The sequence below is a fragment of the Megascapheus bottae genome, chromosome 10, assembly GCF_031878675.1.
Source record: "Megascapheus bottae isolate mThoBot1 chromosome 10, mThoBot2.hap1, whole genome shotgun sequence".
NCBI classification, from domain to species: Eukaryota; Metazoa; Chordata; class Mammalia; order Rodentia; family Geomyidae; genus Megascapheus; species Megascapheus bottae.
The window spans coordinates 54,934,837-54,951,638 of NC_143518.1; the positions used below are offsets into that span (position 1 = coordinate 54,934,837).

General features: G+C 50.0%; 1 protein-coding gene across 1 annotated transcript in view; it reads left to right on the plus strand.

Annotated features, from left to right (window-relative positions):
* Slc26a9 (solute carrier family 26 member 9) overlaps positions 1-16,355 on the plus strand; it is a 28,474-nt gene extending 12,119 nt beyond the window's left edge. Inside the window, exons 6-21 of the mRNA XM_090339933.1 lie at positions 1,223-1,387; positions 1,887-2,039; positions 2,624-2,706; positions 3,681-3,828; positions 4,198-4,311; positions 4,533-4,610; positions 5,042-5,137; positions 7,212-7,318; positions 7,773-7,842; positions 7,970-8,062; positions 8,202-8,315; positions 8,813-9,094; positions 10,507-10,561; positions 12,469-12,614; positions 14,826-14,897; positions 16,193-16,355. Coding sequence (XP_090196059.1) covers positions 1,223-1,387; positions 1,887-2,039; positions 2,624-2,706; positions 3,681-3,828; positions 4,198-4,311; positions 4,533-4,610; positions 5,042-5,137; positions 7,212-7,318; positions 7,773-7,842; positions 7,970-8,062; positions 8,202-8,315; positions 8,813-9,094; positions 10,507-10,561; positions 12,469-12,614; positions 14,826-14,897; positions 16,193-16,240 — 1,824 coding nt within the window. The 3' untranslated portion in view covers positions 16,241-16,355. The remainder of the gene's footprint in view (positions 1-1,222; positions 1,388-1,886; positions 2,040-2,623; positions 2,707-3,680; positions 3,829-4,197; positions 4,312-4,532; positions 4,611-5,041; positions 5,138-7,211; positions 7,319-7,772; positions 7,843-7,969; positions 8,063-8,201; positions 8,316-8,812; positions 9,095-10,506; positions 10,562-12,468; positions 12,615-14,825; positions 14,898-16,192) is intronic.
* The last annotated feature ends 447 nt before the right edge of the window (positions 16,356-16,802 follow it).

Consider the following 16,802-nt stretch of genomic DNA (forward strand, 5'->3'; position numbering starts at 1 on the left):
AAGACTATATCTAGACCAGCAATACTACTAAGTTAAACTGTCCTGAATGTAAGGTCTGCCTAAAAGACTCAAAGCCTCTCTCCAATTCATCTTGGAGAAACCAAGCTCTCTCTGTCAGCCTCCGCTGCTCCAAAACACAGCACCCAGGGGTACACCATGAACTGAGCACAAAGAGATTTTCCTCTACCATTTCGGGAGAGAAGGCACTGGAAAGAGCACAAGAGCAAGCTCAGTCCCAGAAAGCACCTTTCCCTCATTTATTCACTTCATGTTTTCAGGAGTTTTGTCACAGTAGGAACTGGGTTAGGCCCCGAGGAGAGGAAGATAAGTAAGAAAGTAGACCCAGTGCACAAGTTGCTCTGGAGCCAGACAAAGGAAGTAGCCATGTCAACAGAGAGATCTGTGTACAGGGAGATAAGCTGCACCTGCAGAGTTACTTGCAAACACTGGGGAAACCCCGGAGAGAGTCAAGGAAGAGCTGAGGTGACCCTGTATTTTAGTCCGGAAGCAAGAATAAAAGTGAGCAATAATTGAATGAACAGGTAGGAAGGCTGGTTCAGCCAGCCAAGCTGGTCCAGACTCCAAAAGCACTGGGACCCAAGACAGTACAGTTGGCCCTGGGAGGAGAAAGCAAGGAGTTTGGTGTGCCTAGTGGGGAGAGGTCTAAAAGAAGAGGCCAGAAAGGCAGGCAAGGGAGCCAATGAAATCTACAGCCTATGTTGTGTCGAGCTGGCACTTTGTAAAGGATTGTTGGGGCTGTGTGAAATTGGTGACAGGTAGATGAGAAGCAAGGCAGGGACCTGTTGGGGAATTTGAGAGAGGTTCAGCAGGAGTGACAGAAGCAAGAGCAGGGTAGTGGCCGTGGAAAGGGAGCTGGGGGTGGAAGGAAGGAGCATTAACTGGGCTGGGCGATAGATTGGATGTGGGAGGTGACAAAGGGTGACTCCCTGAGTTTCCGATTAGGCAACAAGGTATATGGCAGTGTCATTGACTGGGAGAGGAAGCACCAGGGAAGGACCTGGTTCATTTTCGGGTAAGGAAACCAGGAAGGTGAAGAGACAAAGAAGTTCATGACCCAAAGAACTACAGGCCTGGTGGTATCCACTGAAGGCTTGGGGCAGGGCAGAACAAGGTCACTTTCTCTACAGAACCACGTATTGCTCCAAGCCAGGATTGGATCGACCATCTATGATCTCCCCGACCATCTCTTTCTCTGTCTCAGATTGGCTTGGGCATTGTGCAGTTTGGCTTTGTGGCTATCTACCTCTCTGAATCCTTCATCCGGGGCTTCATGACAGCGGCTGGCCTGCAGATTCTGATCTCCGTGCTCAAGTACATCTTTGGCCTGACCGTCCCTTCCTACACGGGCCCCGGCTCTATCGTCTTAGTACGTTTGGGGAACGCTTCCTGTCAATAGGGTGGGCCTGGGGCAGGCAAAGGGGCAGAGGTCCCTGAAACTGAGCTGCTCATTCTGGCTGAGCCCCTGGGCAGAGAGCATTCCAGGGGTCCCCCTCCGGCAATGACCTCCAAGGCTCATTGAGACTCTGTGGTTAATCCCACAAGAAAACAAGAGGTGCATATCCACTCATCCCCCATTCCAGTATCTCAACCCCTCCCAGCTCAAGAAAACTCTCTTAAGTCCAACCTCCATCCCTCTTCCTTTAGAGAAAACAAAGTATTCTATTCTAGAAAAATCTACCCATGTGTCCTGGAGAGAGTAGTAGGAAATGAGATTCTTGGGGACCAGGGTCTGCATTCTGCCTCTGTGGACCTCTGTGGACCCCCATGGACCATGAAGGCATCTCTTCCCTGGGTCAGGCACCCGAGGGTCGGGCAGCACGGGAAGAAAGGGTGGGAGCCTGTGAGCCTGATGCTCTCTCCCCTAGACCTTCATTGACATTTGCAAAAACCTCCCCCATACCAACATCGCCTCGCTGGTCTTCGCCCTCGCCAGTGGCGTCTTCCTGGTGTTGGTGAAGGAACTCAATGCTCGCTACATGCACAAGATCCGCTTCCCCATCCCTACAGAGGTGATCGTGGTAAGAACCCTGCCTGTGGCTGGGTGGGGGGCAGGATGGAGGGGCTGGGAGCCATCCAGCTTCAGCCAGAGTCAGGAGGAACCCTACCCTTCCTCCCCCATTAATCCAGCAGACAGAAAGTCACATGTGAATCCACTCTCATCCTGTGTATGTGCCCCTTCCTCTCCTCCTAAGTTGCTCCTCAACCCCACCCCCTGCCACCACCACATACAGGGCCCTTAGAAGGCAAGAGAGCTGGATGCCTGTCACTCATGCCTGTAAGCCTAGCTACTCAGGAGGCTGAAATCTGAGGATCATGGTTCAAAACCAGCCCGGGCACAAAGTCCATGAGACTCTTATCTCTAATTAACACCAGAAAACCAGAAGTGGTTTTCTGTGCTCAAGTGGAATGCTAGCTTTGAGCTGAAGAGCTCAGGGATAACACCCAGACCCAGAGTTTAGCCTCATGACTGACAAAAAAAAAACCAAAAAGAAGGCAAGAGACTGAGGTTTGGAGCCCCTAATAAGAAGGAAAACATAGGGGAGATTACTACCTTGGTATCAACTTTAGAAACAATCCCTTTTCTCCACTTTGGGATTTACAGGTGGTGGTGACAACAGCTATCTCTGGGAGCTATAAGATGCCCCAAAAGTATCACATGCAGATTGTGGGAGAAATTCAACGTGGGTGAGTCCAGGTGACCCAGAGACCTGATGCCCCTACTCCACATCAAAGACTTGGCTTAGATGGTGATGATATGACCTCCGTGACAATTCATTACAGACTAGATGACCCTGACCACATATGAATTACAGTGATCTTTGACCTCTCATACGAGTTACATCCCAGAGACCCCCATAAGAGGTGAAAATCCACAAAATAGCAGCATCCCTCACTATATCGCAACTCACTTATTGCTACTTACCAGATTTACCAGAGAACTTATGTTCTCTGGAATATAACTCCCACAATTGGTGAGAGATCACTATTTCTGTATTTTCTTGAAAGAAAAACAAATAAAATGCCATACAGTGAAGCTTCAATATGTGAACCATGATATAGGGAGAGATGACTGTACTAGTGTTAGTTATTGCCTAGAAGAGCCACACAACAAGCTCTGAGAGTGCTGGCTGCTTTATAAGAGCAAGTCTTCACTGCCTCAGTCCCAGCATAAGTCCCAGGCCCCGGGTCCTCTTAAACAACTCTCTCTGATCAGCTGCTTGCTAACTCTTGGCCTTGCTCTAGTGCATTGGCTGTGTTAACCATGCAGAATGGAAGCTGTGAGGATCAATCAGATTCATTAAGCATGTGCGTTGTGCTAGGTGTTAGGATGACAAGGACAGAGCTTGTTCGGCAGAGTTGAAGCTTGGGAGGGAGGAAAGGCCTCACAACACTGGGTATGGGGGTGGGGGCGGGGCAGAGATCTCTAAGTCTGTCAGATAGTGAGTAGAAAGAATCCAGGATCTGGGCACAAACAAACAAGGCCTTTGCTTTTCTAAAATGGTAATGTGACCTGCCCTGTGAGCATTGTCCCCGGTAAAATTGGGTGGGACAAGTTATACAAAGACCTTGACACTCAGTGGGGACCTGTCTGGTCTCTGAAAACTACCCACCCTCTCCTCACACCCCTGGGCCCTGCCTCTTCTCTGGCTCTCTGGCAGGTTTCCCACTCCAGTGTCTCCCATGGTGTCACAGTGGAAGGACATGGTGGGCACAGCCTTCTCCCTGGCCATCGTGGGCTATGTCATCAACCTGGCGATGGGCCGGACCCTGGCCAACAGGCATGGCTATGATGTGGATTCCAACCAGGTAGTTCTGGTTACCGGCCAAGCTTGGCAGGATGAGCCGATATGAGATCATGTAGGGGGCTGAGAATACAGCTAATGGTAGACCAAGCATCTGCCTGGGTTTAATCCTCAGTACCACAGAAAGAGAGGGAGAAGGAGAAGGGGAAGGGGAGGGAAGGAGGAGGGGGAGGGGGAACAGCCCTTTGAGCTGCACCCAGCAATAAGAGTGGGGGAACTGTGGGGCTCATACAATGAGGCTCACCTTCTCTTGACTGGTAGTGTGTGGCTTTATACCACCAGCAGACCCACCCTACTTGCATGGCTGCCCCACTAGGTCTCTGTTCTCTACCAACCCTGCCCCTCTTCTCCCTCCCCCCCCCCTCACCTCCAGGAGATGATTGCCCTGGGCTGCAGCAACTTCTTTGGGTCCTTCTTTAAGATCCATGTCATCTGCTGTGCTCTCTCTGTCACTCTGGCTGTGGATGGAGCTGGAGGAAAATCCCAGGTGAGCCCTATACCAGTAGAGTGGGACATTTGTCTAGACAAGCCTGGGAACTGCAGGCCAGCCTAGTTCTTCCCGAGTCTCCAGGACACCAAAGGCATCTGGAGGAAATTAATCAAAAGTAAGACTTCCACATCTGCCCCTTGCCCCAACTCATCATCCTTAGTTTGCAGGCATGATTGGGCCACCATGCCCAGCTGTGCCTGACTCTTTCCTCTGAACAGGTGGCGAGCCTGTGCGTGTCTCTGGTGGTGATGATCACCATGCTGGCCCTGGGGTCCTACCTGTATCCTCTTCCCAAGGTAAGAACCCACAGGGGGTGCAGAGGACAGAGAGAGCTCCGGCGAGAGTCACAAATTACCATGCTGGGTCTTAACTGCAGCTGGTAAAGTAGATGCCACAGGTTTCATTGTCCCCACTTCAGGTGAGGGAAATTGAGACTGAGCATCTGACCCAGCCTCAGAGTCTGCTCTGTAGGCAGTGTGTCAGGCACCTGTGGTAGCCAGACACCTTCCTAGGCCTTCAAGGAGGGCCTAAGGACAAGGGGAGTAGAACGACAAAACTGGAGAGGAGATGAATCCCAGCCCTCTAGTGGCTGCATCTCGAGAGCAGAGATTGGGGGCTCTGTAGGGGAATGCTCTAGAACTCAACTCTGTCCTGCCAGGCTTCGGGATCAAGTAAGTGATCCTGGTCCTTCCTACCCGTGCCAGGGAACAATGTTCTGTTTCTCCAGGCTGTGCTGGGAGCCCTGATAGCTGTCAACCTCAAGAACTCTCTCAAGCAACTTGCTGACCCCTATTACCTCTGGAGGAAGAGCAAGCTGGACTGTGTAGGTACTGGGCAGTTTCCGGGCACCCATCCACACCCCTGATCTCCTGTGACCTGACCCCAGCACGAGCCCTCTGGGCTCCTAATTAGTACAGTGCAGTGAGTAGAGGCCGGACTTTGGAGTAAGACCTCTGATGTTCAGTTCTAACTCAACCATTTCCTACGTCACATCACACCTTCCTCTGCCTTTCAATGTCTCAGTTTTCTCATCTGTAAAATGACCATTTTATGGTTTTAAAACCCCCTGGGGTTGCTTATGAGAAAGAAATGCGTGTTGCCTTAATTGTATCTCTACTCAGTAAGACTTAGTTCGTAACTATTTTTATGATTACAGTTTCAAAAATGCAAAAGGAGATCATTTCATAGAAAAACCAGGAAACGAAACAAACAAACAAAAAAAGCCATTCAAGCACCGGGGCCTTGAGCAAGTGATGAGACTTCTTTAGGATTTCATTTCTTCAACTCTAAGTGTGATGAAGTCAGATTCAGCGTCATCCTCTGCTCCTGAGGATTAAATGGGATTGCAGTGGGAAAGCACAGCTTAGCCATGAGTATTCTGCAAGTGGAACTTACTGGAACAAGGGGCCCCGCCTCCATGCGCCATCCAAGACCACTCATGGGATAGGTTGCATCCCAGCATTGTATTATCTCCTATCATAACCTAGAGAGGATTTACTCACCTCCTTTAAAACCCAAGGCTCAGAGTGGTTGAGTGAAACTACCAAGAGCCACAGAGGAAGAAAGTGGCCAAGTCTGGGTGGAATCTCCAGGTCAGCTTGTCCTGTCTCCTGGGAAAGGGAGGTGTGGCTTACTCAGGCAATTCAGGGAAGGAAATCCACAGCCAGGGAGGTAGTGATCCATGTAGGATTCCCCCACACCAGTAAGTGAGCAATGAAAAAATGAGAAAGAAAAATATGTCCTAATTCCATCCCCAAGGACCTGCTTTTACCACATCTCATCCTCCTGTGGCCATTGTTCTTATGTGCATTGGTGCTTTGGGTGGCCACTTATGTACGTGTGTGGGGTATGTGTGTGTGTGTGTGTGTGTGCACATACATGCACGTCAGTACTGGGGTTTGAACTAAGGACCTGGGTGCTGTCTCTTAGCTTTTTTTGCCCAAGGCTGGTGTTCTACTATTTGAGCCACACTTCTGCTTCTGGTTCTTTGCTGATGAATTGATAGTAAGAGTCTCAGACTTTTCTGCAAACACGGCTTCAAACTGTGACCCTCAGATCTCAGCCTCCTAAATAGCTAGGATTAGAGGTGTGAGCCACCAGTGCCGGTCTTCAACTTGAGCTTTGCAATAAGAATCCAAGCAGACTGATTTCACTGAGAGGAAACTGAGGGCTCCTCAGAGACTGCAGCAGATGACCCATGCAATCAGAGCCCCAGCCCCAGGCCATCAGTTCAGGAGCTCAGCCCCTTTCAAATGTATGTAGCTCCCTATTAAAATGAAAAGAACCTCCCATCCACTGATCATCCACTGAAACCATCACTAGACAAGGGGCCTGTGCATCCTTTTGCTCCTTCATCCTTTCATAAATTAGAACACTATTTCCTGTGGGCATTAGGAAATCACAGCTTACATAACTAGGAAGAGAACCAAACTTTGAACCCAGGCCTAACCCATGGTGAATTCTCTTAACACTGGACACATGCTGCCTCCCTATGTAGGCTGGAGTTGCTATTAAAAAAAAAAGCAATCATCTCTAGGTATAGCTCAGTGGTAGAACTTAGCACATGTGAGGTCCTGGATCTGACCTCCAGGATCGCAGGCTGTCAGACAGACAGACAAGGCAGGCCGGCAGAGAAAGGAAGAAAGGACTTAGGAAAGGAAGGAGGGAGAGAGGGGAAAAATAGATACGATCAGGCAACTACACTCAATCTAAGGGAAATCAATAAGTATAGCCAAAGCACAAACATGCATCATTGAGAAAAGGTTATGATAAAGGGAAAACAGGGTTTGAGAAAGGGCTGATAGTGCTAGTTGAGAAGGTCTAAGGTAATCCAGGAAGGCCTCCTGAAAGAGGCAGTTTTGCTCCCCAGCCCTTACTTTCGACATCTCTTTTCACAGTGTGTGTGGGTGGTGAGCTTCCTCTCCTCCTTTTTCCTGAGCCTGCCATACGGAGTGGCCGTGGGTGTGGCCTTCTCTGTCCTGGTTGTGGTCTTCCAGACCCAGTTGTAAGTGACAACCCCTCTCACTTGGGCACAGCAGTGGGGTCACTGTATCACCCAGGGTGGGCACCAGGGCAGAGGACTACAGCTGTGCTCTTCCTATGAAAGGATCCAGTCTTCTAGGCCAAGGGCACCAGACAGAGGGGGCGGGGCCAGAGGAAGGAGGATGGGGGAAGTTCCAGAAACCCATCTTCTCTTCTTGAAGATGAAGAATCAGGAAGTGGTGACTTTAGGGCCTGTCAAACATGCACAGTCTCGAGCATAGCTCAAGTGCTTGGTAATTTACCTGTTATAGTTTAACCACAGGCCACCAAGCATGTGTCTCCTATGCTGAAAGAACAAACAAGTCCTGGATGAGAACAGGATCCTGACTTGTCCTGGTCCCGCGTGAGCTCACCAAAGCATCATGCCAGGCCCGTGGGCACTTAGCATCGCTTATGTTTTTGTTTCCTTCATCTAGTCGAAATGGCTACGCTCTGGCCCAGGTCCTGGACACTGATATCTATGTGAACCCGAAGACCTACAGTCGGGTAGGTGATCCAAGCCTATGACTTCCCTCTTTCGTCCCATCCCCATCCCAAGAAGCATTTGCAACATAAAACAAACCAAAAAGCAGTAAAGACATTTCTGCAAACTGAGTTCAGTCTTCTGTCTCAGGCCCAGGAAATCGAGGGGATTAAGATCGTCACTTACTGCTCCCCTCTCTACTTTGCCAACTCAGAGATCTTCAGACAAAAGGTTGTTGCCAAGGTAAGGCTCAGGCCTTGGTGACCCAAAGGGCTGAAGAATGAGTGGCCAGAAGATGGAAGCAAAGAGGGGCTGCGAGTTCAACAGCAGGCCACCCCACCCAGGGTACAGGTCAAGATGGCTGTTGGCTATCTCCCCACAGACAGGTATGGATCCCCAGAAAGTATTACTCGCCAAGCAGAAATGCCTCAAGAAGCAGGAGAAGAGGGGAGCGATTCCCACACAGCAGAGGAAGTCTCTCTTTATGAAAACCAAGGTGAGCCAAGGCCAAGAACAGCCTCTTGCCTATACTGCTCTTGCTCTGGTACCCGCCCTGGACCCTCTTAGATGAGGGTAGCCAGCTCCCGGTGTCACCTCTGCCCGCTGTCCTGTCTGTGACAGGATATATTGTGAATGTCTGAGCTGCACCAGATGAGGAACAGTAGTGAATTTTCTAGGTGCCCAGCCAATCCAGGGGCAAGGGGCTGGAGTGGTTGTGAGAGTTTGGGAGAAGCAGGCAAATATGGACAGACACAGAAAGGAGATTGGCTGGGGGTCTTCCTCCCCAAGCAAAGCGGGTCAGAGGCTCTAGGGTTTCTCTGGAAGAGTTGTCAGACTTTGTCCAGCTTGTGTGGCCCAAAGTGTGCGAGCCCTACCTCAGGAAAGGGCCTGTACCCATGCCACCAAGCTGAGCTCCTTGCCTCCACCCTTACTCAGCTATAGCCAAGTCTTCTTCAGTGCCACAGTCTCTGACCCTGCCCCCCACCCCCACAGACTGTCTCCCTGCAGGAGCTGCAACAGGACTTCGAGAACCCCTCCCCAACTGACCCCAACAATAACCAGACTCCTGCAAATGGTGCCAGCATATCCTACATTACCTTCAGCCCCGATGCCTCCTCAGCCACCCCCCGTGAGCCGCCAGCCTCTGCTGAGTGCCCACAGGAGCCCAGTGACTCTCTGGCCAGCATTCCACCCTTCATCACCTTCCACACCCTCATCCTTGACATGAGTGGAGTCAGTTTTGTGGATTTGATGGGGATCAAAACCCTGGCCAAGGTGAATCATCCTCAGAGAAAGGGTACAGGGCCACTGCACCCAATCCCCCAGGCTCCCTTTCCTTAGGGTGTGTGTGTGTGTGTGTATGCACCTGTACTGAGCTTGAACTCAGGGCTTAGGCTTGGTCCCTTAGCTTTTTCCCTCAAGGTTTATGCTCTTCTTCCTGCATTTTCATAGTTCATGAGAAATAAGCGTCTCATGGACTTTCCTGCCTGGGCCACCTAATCATGATCCCCAGCCTCCTGAGTAGCTGGAATTACAGACGTGAGCCACTGGCACCCAGCAAGGTCTTCATTTTAACAAGCCAGGGAGGTTAGAGTCCCAGGGACCTCTCTTCTCTGCAAAAGTAACCAGAATGTGCTCCCTACAGAGCAGACCTGGGCAGTGAGTTGTAGTACGGGCTGCCCCTGGCTGCAGGCCCCACTGCTCACCAGCCCCAGCATAGGTTACCTCGCATTCCCTCAGTTTCCCAGGAGTCCACTCCAGGTACCTCAATAGACGTTAACTCACCTCCCCCAACCCCTCCCATTTACTGGCCAACTAAAGAGAGAAGACACTTGTCAGCACACCTCATGCCAAATATGCTAAATGGATGCCCATGAATGGATTCCCGTGAATGGATGATACCCATTGGATGGCTTTCCAGTGGGCCCTCCACAGCCAGGGAGTCGGCAAAGCAGGAGGACAAAAGGCAGAGTATGCACAGGCTGAGGTTACCACCAGCCAGGGACAGAGAGAAGGCCCTCTCCCCAGCCTTGGGCCTCCCCTTGCTTCTCTAGCTTAGACCTGCCATCCAGGCTTGAATCTGGGTCTTCTCTGCACCTCTGCCTGAAGCTCCAGAGTTGTGGAAAGAGGCAGAGCCAGGAATGAAGCACTGAATGCAAAGATCTGGTTCCATAAGAAGGGCCTCCATGCTAAGATGCCAGTGGCACTAAGCCACTCAGGAGACTGAGATTGAGGTTTGAAGCCACCGTGGGCAGAAAAGTTCATAAGATTCTTTATCTCCAATTAATCACCAAGAAAACCAGAAGTGGTGCTGTGGCTCCAAGTGATAAAGCTCTAGCCTTGAGTGAAAAAGCTCAGGGACAGGCCCTGAGTTCAAGCCCTAGGACCAACAACAAAAAAAGTGGGGGGAGGAGAGGTGTGGGGAGGGCTGCAGTGATTTGAAGTGCCCGGCACATTGGCAAAGCCCCATTTCCGCCCCACTTTCTAGAGAAGCCCTCAGCCAACACTCCAGTGAGAAGTGGTACGCACGCTCCCGTGCTCGCTCCTCTGCTATTTTTGTCTCGGGCAGTCAGGGCTCTCGGGGCTGCTTATTTGTTTGGCTTCCCCTCTGAAGTGCGTTTTGTAGGTCACTTCTGAAGCCCTCTCAGAACATTCCTTTCCTTTCTACCCATCCCCCCCCACTCCAGCTGAGCGCCACCTACAAGAAGATTGGAGTCAAGGTCTTCTTGGCAAACATCCATGGTAAGAAAAGGGGGGCATTTAGGGGACAGAAAAACTGACAGATGGGTGGAGAGGGAATAGGTCTGTGGGACACTGAATGAGAGCACCCCCATGTGTGCCCAAACCACTGCCATTCTAAGCACTCAAAAGAGACTTGGAGAAGTTGGAGGAAGGCGTTGAGAACAGACAGAATTCTAATCTGCCCCATCACAAATTGGCTGTGTACCCTGAGCTAGATCGTTTTATCTGTCTAAGGATCACTTGCCCCTTTGGGGGTTTTGGCTTTTGGTTTTGCTTTGTTTTGCTTTGCTGGTCCTGGGGCTTCAACTCAGAGCCTGGGCACTGTCCCTGAGCCCCTTCATACTCGAGGCTAGCACCCTACCACTTGAGCCACAACACTACTTCCAGTTTTTTCTGAAAAAAAAGTTTGTTGGAGATAAAAGTATCACGAGCTGGGCCAGGAGTTTAGCCTAATGGTAGAGTGCTTGCCTAGCTTGCATGAAAACCCAGGTTTGATTCCTCGGTACCACATACATAAAAAAAAAACCAGAAATGGCACTGTGGCCCAAGTGGTAGAGCTCTAGCCTTGAGAAAGCCCAAGGACAGTGCCCAAGCCCTGAGTTCAAGACCCAGGACTAGCAAAAAAAAAATATATCACAAGCCAGCCACTGTGGCACACGCCTGTAAAACTAGCTACTCTGGAGGCTGAGATCTGAGGATCAAGGTTCAAAGCCCGCCCAGGCACTGAAGTCTGTGAGACTCTTATCTCCAATTAACCACTAGAAAACCTGAAGTGGCTCTGTGATTCTACGGGTAGAGCAGTAGCCTTGAGTGGAAGAGTTCAGGGGCAACACCCAAGCCCAGGGGTAGGGCAGTAGCCTTGAGCTGAAGAGCTCAGGGACAGTGCCCAGGCCCAGAGTTCAAGCCCCACAACTGACCCAAAAAAAAGACCATCACAGACTTTCCTGCCCAGCCTGGCTTCAAATCACAATCCTCAGATCTCATCCTCTGAGTAGCTAGTATTAGAGGCATGAGCCCTCAGTGCCTGGCTTGCATCCATGTGTATTAAGAGGGTTGACTAATGAACTTAAGGGATCCTCTTCAAATAAGAAGGACCATGAAGCTATTTAAGCATAGAATATATCTTTGTGTATATACTCTAAGCACCCATGCACAAAACAGTACAATCTTAAAGGCACATACTCTTCAAAGAACTCATTATATAGCCCTAAGGAGATGGCTAACCACTAAGCAATGAACAGAGTTAGCATATGTACCAACTACAAGGACAGGGATACAGCAGTCCTCACAGACCCAGGACAGAATACGAGAGGCAGGTGCATGCATGCACACACACGTGCGCGTGCACATACATAGCTTTCTGCAGAGGGTTCCAGGCAACATGACTGCATGTTTCAGGCTCTCCACAGACCCTGCAGAGACAATCTGCAATGACCATGACTGCTCTAAGCTATGTCAGAGTTATCAGTGGATTCTTCTCACCCTCCTGGGACACTCCCTCAGGAAACCCTTTGATAAGTCAGGGGTCTGACACACATTGAAAGTAACAGGAAACTTGGAGGTAAACAAGAGGTAGGATAGGCCTTAGAGGATAAAATCTATAGCCATAGTTCTCATGGACTTGTCAGCCGAAGTCCCAACTCTGTACATTAGACTGCGTCCTTCTGCATCCTCAAGCTCATGTTTCCCCCTGCTGTCCACAAATGATATTGCAGGGGCCAATTCTATGGACCTCTGGTACAACCACACACACAAAACTGGAGCCTCTCAGTCCCTCCTGCCTGTTCTGGCTCCACCATCCTTCCCCTCCCACAGCTCTAACCCACAAAGGCCTCTGTTTTTCTTTCTTCCTTTCTTTCTTTTTCAAAGGCCTCTGTTTTTCTGAAGGTGCTCTTGCCTCCTTCCAGCCCAGGTGTACAATGACATCAGCCACGGAGGCGTCTTTGAGGACGGGTGTGTAGAGCACGAGCATGTGTTCCCCAGCATCCATGATGCAGTCCTCTTTGCCCAGGCAAATGCCAGAGAAGCAACGCCAGGACGCAGTTTCCAAGAGGTAAGATTTTTGTACCTAAGGAATCCAGAGCCCCAAAGAACATAGGAGAGACAAGGTTTGAGCGGCAAAAACAATTCTCCCACCGCATTTTTCTCAATCTCAACCTCACAGGACTTTCCTTTTGTTCTTGTTTTAGGATTCAATGATAATTATACCTGTTGGTCACTCAAAAGTTATTCATATTTGATTTTAGCCAGGTGCTGGTGGCTCAGGCCTGTAATTCTAGCTACACAGAAGACAGACCTAAGGTCATGGTTCAAAGGAAAAGTCCTTATGATGCATATTAATTAACCACCAAGAAGCCCAAAGTGAAGCTGTGGCTCAAGTGGTAGAGCTCCAGCCTTACAGGGAAAGCTAAGAGGAGGTAGAACTGTGGTTCAAGTAGTAGAGTGCTAGCCTTAAGCACAAAAGCTCAGGGACAGTGCCCCAGCCTTGAGTTCAAGCTCCAGCCCCAGACACAAACAAACAAAAAAGGACCAAATTCTCAAAAACAGAAGAAGAGAAAAGGCTAAGAGGAAGTGCCCAGGCCCTGAGTTAAAGTGCACACACACACACACACACACAGCTATTCAAACATGCTTTTAAAACTGTGCTGACAGGGGCTGGGAGTTTGGTCTAGTGGTAGAGTGCTTGCCTAGCATGCACGAAGACCCGGGTTCAATTCCTTGGTACCACATACATAGAAAAAAAAAGCCAGAGCCGGGAGTTTTGCCTAGTGGTAGATTGCTTACCTAGCATGCATGAAGACCTGGGTTCAATTCCTTGGTACCACATACACAGAAAAAGCCAGAAGTGGTGCTGAGGCTCAAGTGGTAGAGCTCTAGCCTTGAGAAAGTCCAAGGACAGTGCTTAGACCCTGAGCTCAAGCTCAAGACTGGCAAAAAAAAAAAAAAAAACCAACCAAAAAACCTGTGCTGACAGCGGGGAGCTGATGGCTCAGGCCTGTAATCCTAGCTTCCCAGGAGGCTGAGATCTGAGGATCGTGGTTCAAAGCCAGCCCAAGTCTGTGAGACTCTTATCTCCAATTAACCACCAGAAAACCGGAAGTGGTGCTGTGCCTCAAGTGGTAGAGCACTAGCCTTGAACTGAAGGGCTCAGGGGCAGCACCTAGACCCAAAGTTCAAGCATCACAACCAAAAAAATAAAAATCTGTGCTGACATTAACATCCTGATCACATCCCATAGTCTAGCCATAAATTATATCCATATTCTAGCCTTTCCAATCTCTCCCTACCTTCTCTTTCTTTCTAAACAGGCCTTGGGGAGAGGTAGATAAGTTTGCCTGCCTGTTTTCATTTAGCAAAGCATAGAAATTTCAGACTGGTGATGGATAAAGAGGCTGAGTCTGAGTTTTGTCTCAGGCTCTAAACATTTAATTTACTAGCTCAGGAAGCAATATGCAAATGAGATATAAATAATACTATCTAGGACTCTAGAAGGCTAAAGAGGAAAAAAAAGCAGCCCAGGCTATTGGAGATTTCCAAGCCAGCTATCCTCTCTTCTAGCTCAGCCTGGTCCTGGGCCCCCCTACACTGTGTGTGCCCAGTTGCCTCTGTTCAAAAAAAAAAAAATCTGGCCCTAGAGCAACGATTTGCTCTTTGCCTTAAGAGACCAATGAAGGTGAAGCCATCTGTTCCAAGTGCTGAAAGACTTCCCAGAAAAACTGGGCCTGAGTGCCTGCCCTTCACACTAAAGCAGAGACTGGGGAACTCTGGGCAACTGCAGCCTTTCCTGCTTCATGAGCAGTTTCTGAGTGAGTCCTGTTACTACACCAGTGTTACAGTTTATATAGCATACATTTACTTACCCGTCTATAAATAATTCATATCATGTATTTAGCTACTACAGAGCATATTCACAGATCAATCTCATACACTCACAGTCCTTTCTAGCAGCCAGCAAAGTGGTTCTGATTATCCATTCTTTAAGCAATCCCAGACAGAGAGGGAAGGAATTCCCCCAAGGTCAGGCCAATGACTCTTGCAAGCCAGGAAATCTTCCCAGTCTCTACTAGACCATGAAGGAAGTAGGACCTTAAGCACAGCTGCCCAGTGGAAGGGAAAGGCACAGTGTGCAGTACCATGACCCAGGTCAAGGAAGAGACAAGAAGCCAGGAAATGCAGGAAACATGGCACCTATCAAAGCCTGCCACCACGCACCAACTAGTATTCCACCATCCAGCTCATCCTGCTCTTGCTTCCCTCCCTTCAGGTTCCAGGGGACACTGAGCTCTCCTTATACGATTCAGAGGAGGACAGCCCCAGCTACTGGGACTTAGAACAGGTAAGTAGAGGGCAAACAGGAGGGCAAGTGGAAGAGGTACACCTCTAGATACAGACATACACTGACCTTGCACCACTGGGCCAGAGCAGCCACCTTGAAAGCAACAGAATTCTACCCAACTTTCTTCTCTTTCTCTCTGTGTGTGTTGTGTGTGTGTGTGTGTGTTCGCACACATGCACCAATATTCAGGGCCTGGGCCCTGAGCTTTTTCGTTCAGGAATGGCACTCTACCACTTGAGCCATGCCTCCACTTCTACTTTTTGCTGGTTAATTGCTCATAAACTTGGAAATCTGAGATTATCAGATCTCAGCCTTGTAAGCAGCTAGAATTATAGACATGAGCCAGTGCCTAGCTTCCTGTTTCTTTTGGGAGCACACCTTTGCTCTTCTTACTCCCTGAAAGGCATCTTGAGGGAAGGGAGAGTCACTGGGCCAAATTGTAAAGAATTTATATATGTTCTTAATTTTCTAACACATCAAACTTCTGGTCCTAGACAAGCCCCAAGACACAACTAGACACCAATATCTATGAGACAAGGAACACGTGAATAACACTTGGCATTTATGGTGTACCTGCTACTTACCCAACCCCATTGCAGGTGGACAGGCAGCAGTGGAAAGAATGAAGGCCTCTGCTAGGTGCTAGTGGTTCACACCTATAATCCTAGCTACCCAGGGGGCTGAGATATGAAGATTTCAGTTTGAAGGCAGCCCATGCAGGAAAGCCCATGAACCACTTATCTCAATTAACCACAAAAAAAGCTAGAAGAGAGATGTGGCTCAAATGGTATAGAAATAGCGTTGAAGGGGGTGGGGGAGGCAGGGACAGCTCAGCCCTGAGGACAAGCCACAAGACAGGGTGGGGGAGGACAAGGGGGGACCTGAATGGATTAAATAGCTTGTCATAATGAAAACTTCACAGCTCCACCCTTACTTGAACCTCATGAAGCTAAAGGTCATGTGGAAGGATAGAATCCACAGGCAGATTCTAGCGCCTTCTGTCACTGCTATGCCAGTTCGTTTATTAAGCTAGCCTACTTCTCCCTGTTGCCACACACACACACACACACACACACACCCCACTCTGGCTAGGGACTCACAGGGTCACCTCTTGGTTACAGTCCTGCTGATTACAGATTCACAGACTTTTCTTCCCAGGCTGGCTTCAAACTGGCATCCTCAGATCTCTCAGCCTGAGTAGCTGAGATTGACAGGCAGGAGCCATCAGAGCTGGCTGGCCCTACTGGTTCTAAGGCTTTCCCTTCACCTTCCTTTCCGGCCTGTGGCCCTTGCAGGAGATGTTCGGGAGCATGTTCCACGCAGAGACCCTGACCGCCCTGTGAGGGCCTGGCTGCTCCCTGTGCTGCCTGCAAAGCGCCTTGCACCTGGGACTTCTGTGGAGGCTAAGCCTGGGATCAGAGGGAGTGACAAGGGAGAGGAGGATACATCCACCCAGACCCCAGCTCCTCTCCCTCCTCCTCCCCTCCCCACCCCTCCCTCCTTTCCTATGTCTTTGGAGGGCAGGGAGACCCTGCTTCTGTGGAGGTGAGAGTGTCCCCTCCTGTGCCCCCCAGACCAACCATGGGCAAACCTCCTGCTCATTCTACTGCAACCCCACCCTACCATGTCCCGCCCTGGTTGCCCATAGGAGGGGCAGATGGACCCCTTGGACGTCCGGAAGAGTAAAACATGCAGTGACTTGGGGCTCAGGGTTCCAAAAGGGTCCTGTGGTCTGCAGGGCATGATATCAAAGAACACAGGGATGAAGTTGGTGAGGATGCAGAAGCTCATCCCTCCAGCTGCCCCAACTCTGTGCCAGCCCAGCGCCACTCTGAGACCCGGTACTCTCCACAGCCCTGTCCCTACCTCCGAATCCCTCCTTCCTTACCTCGAGGAGGCCTCTGC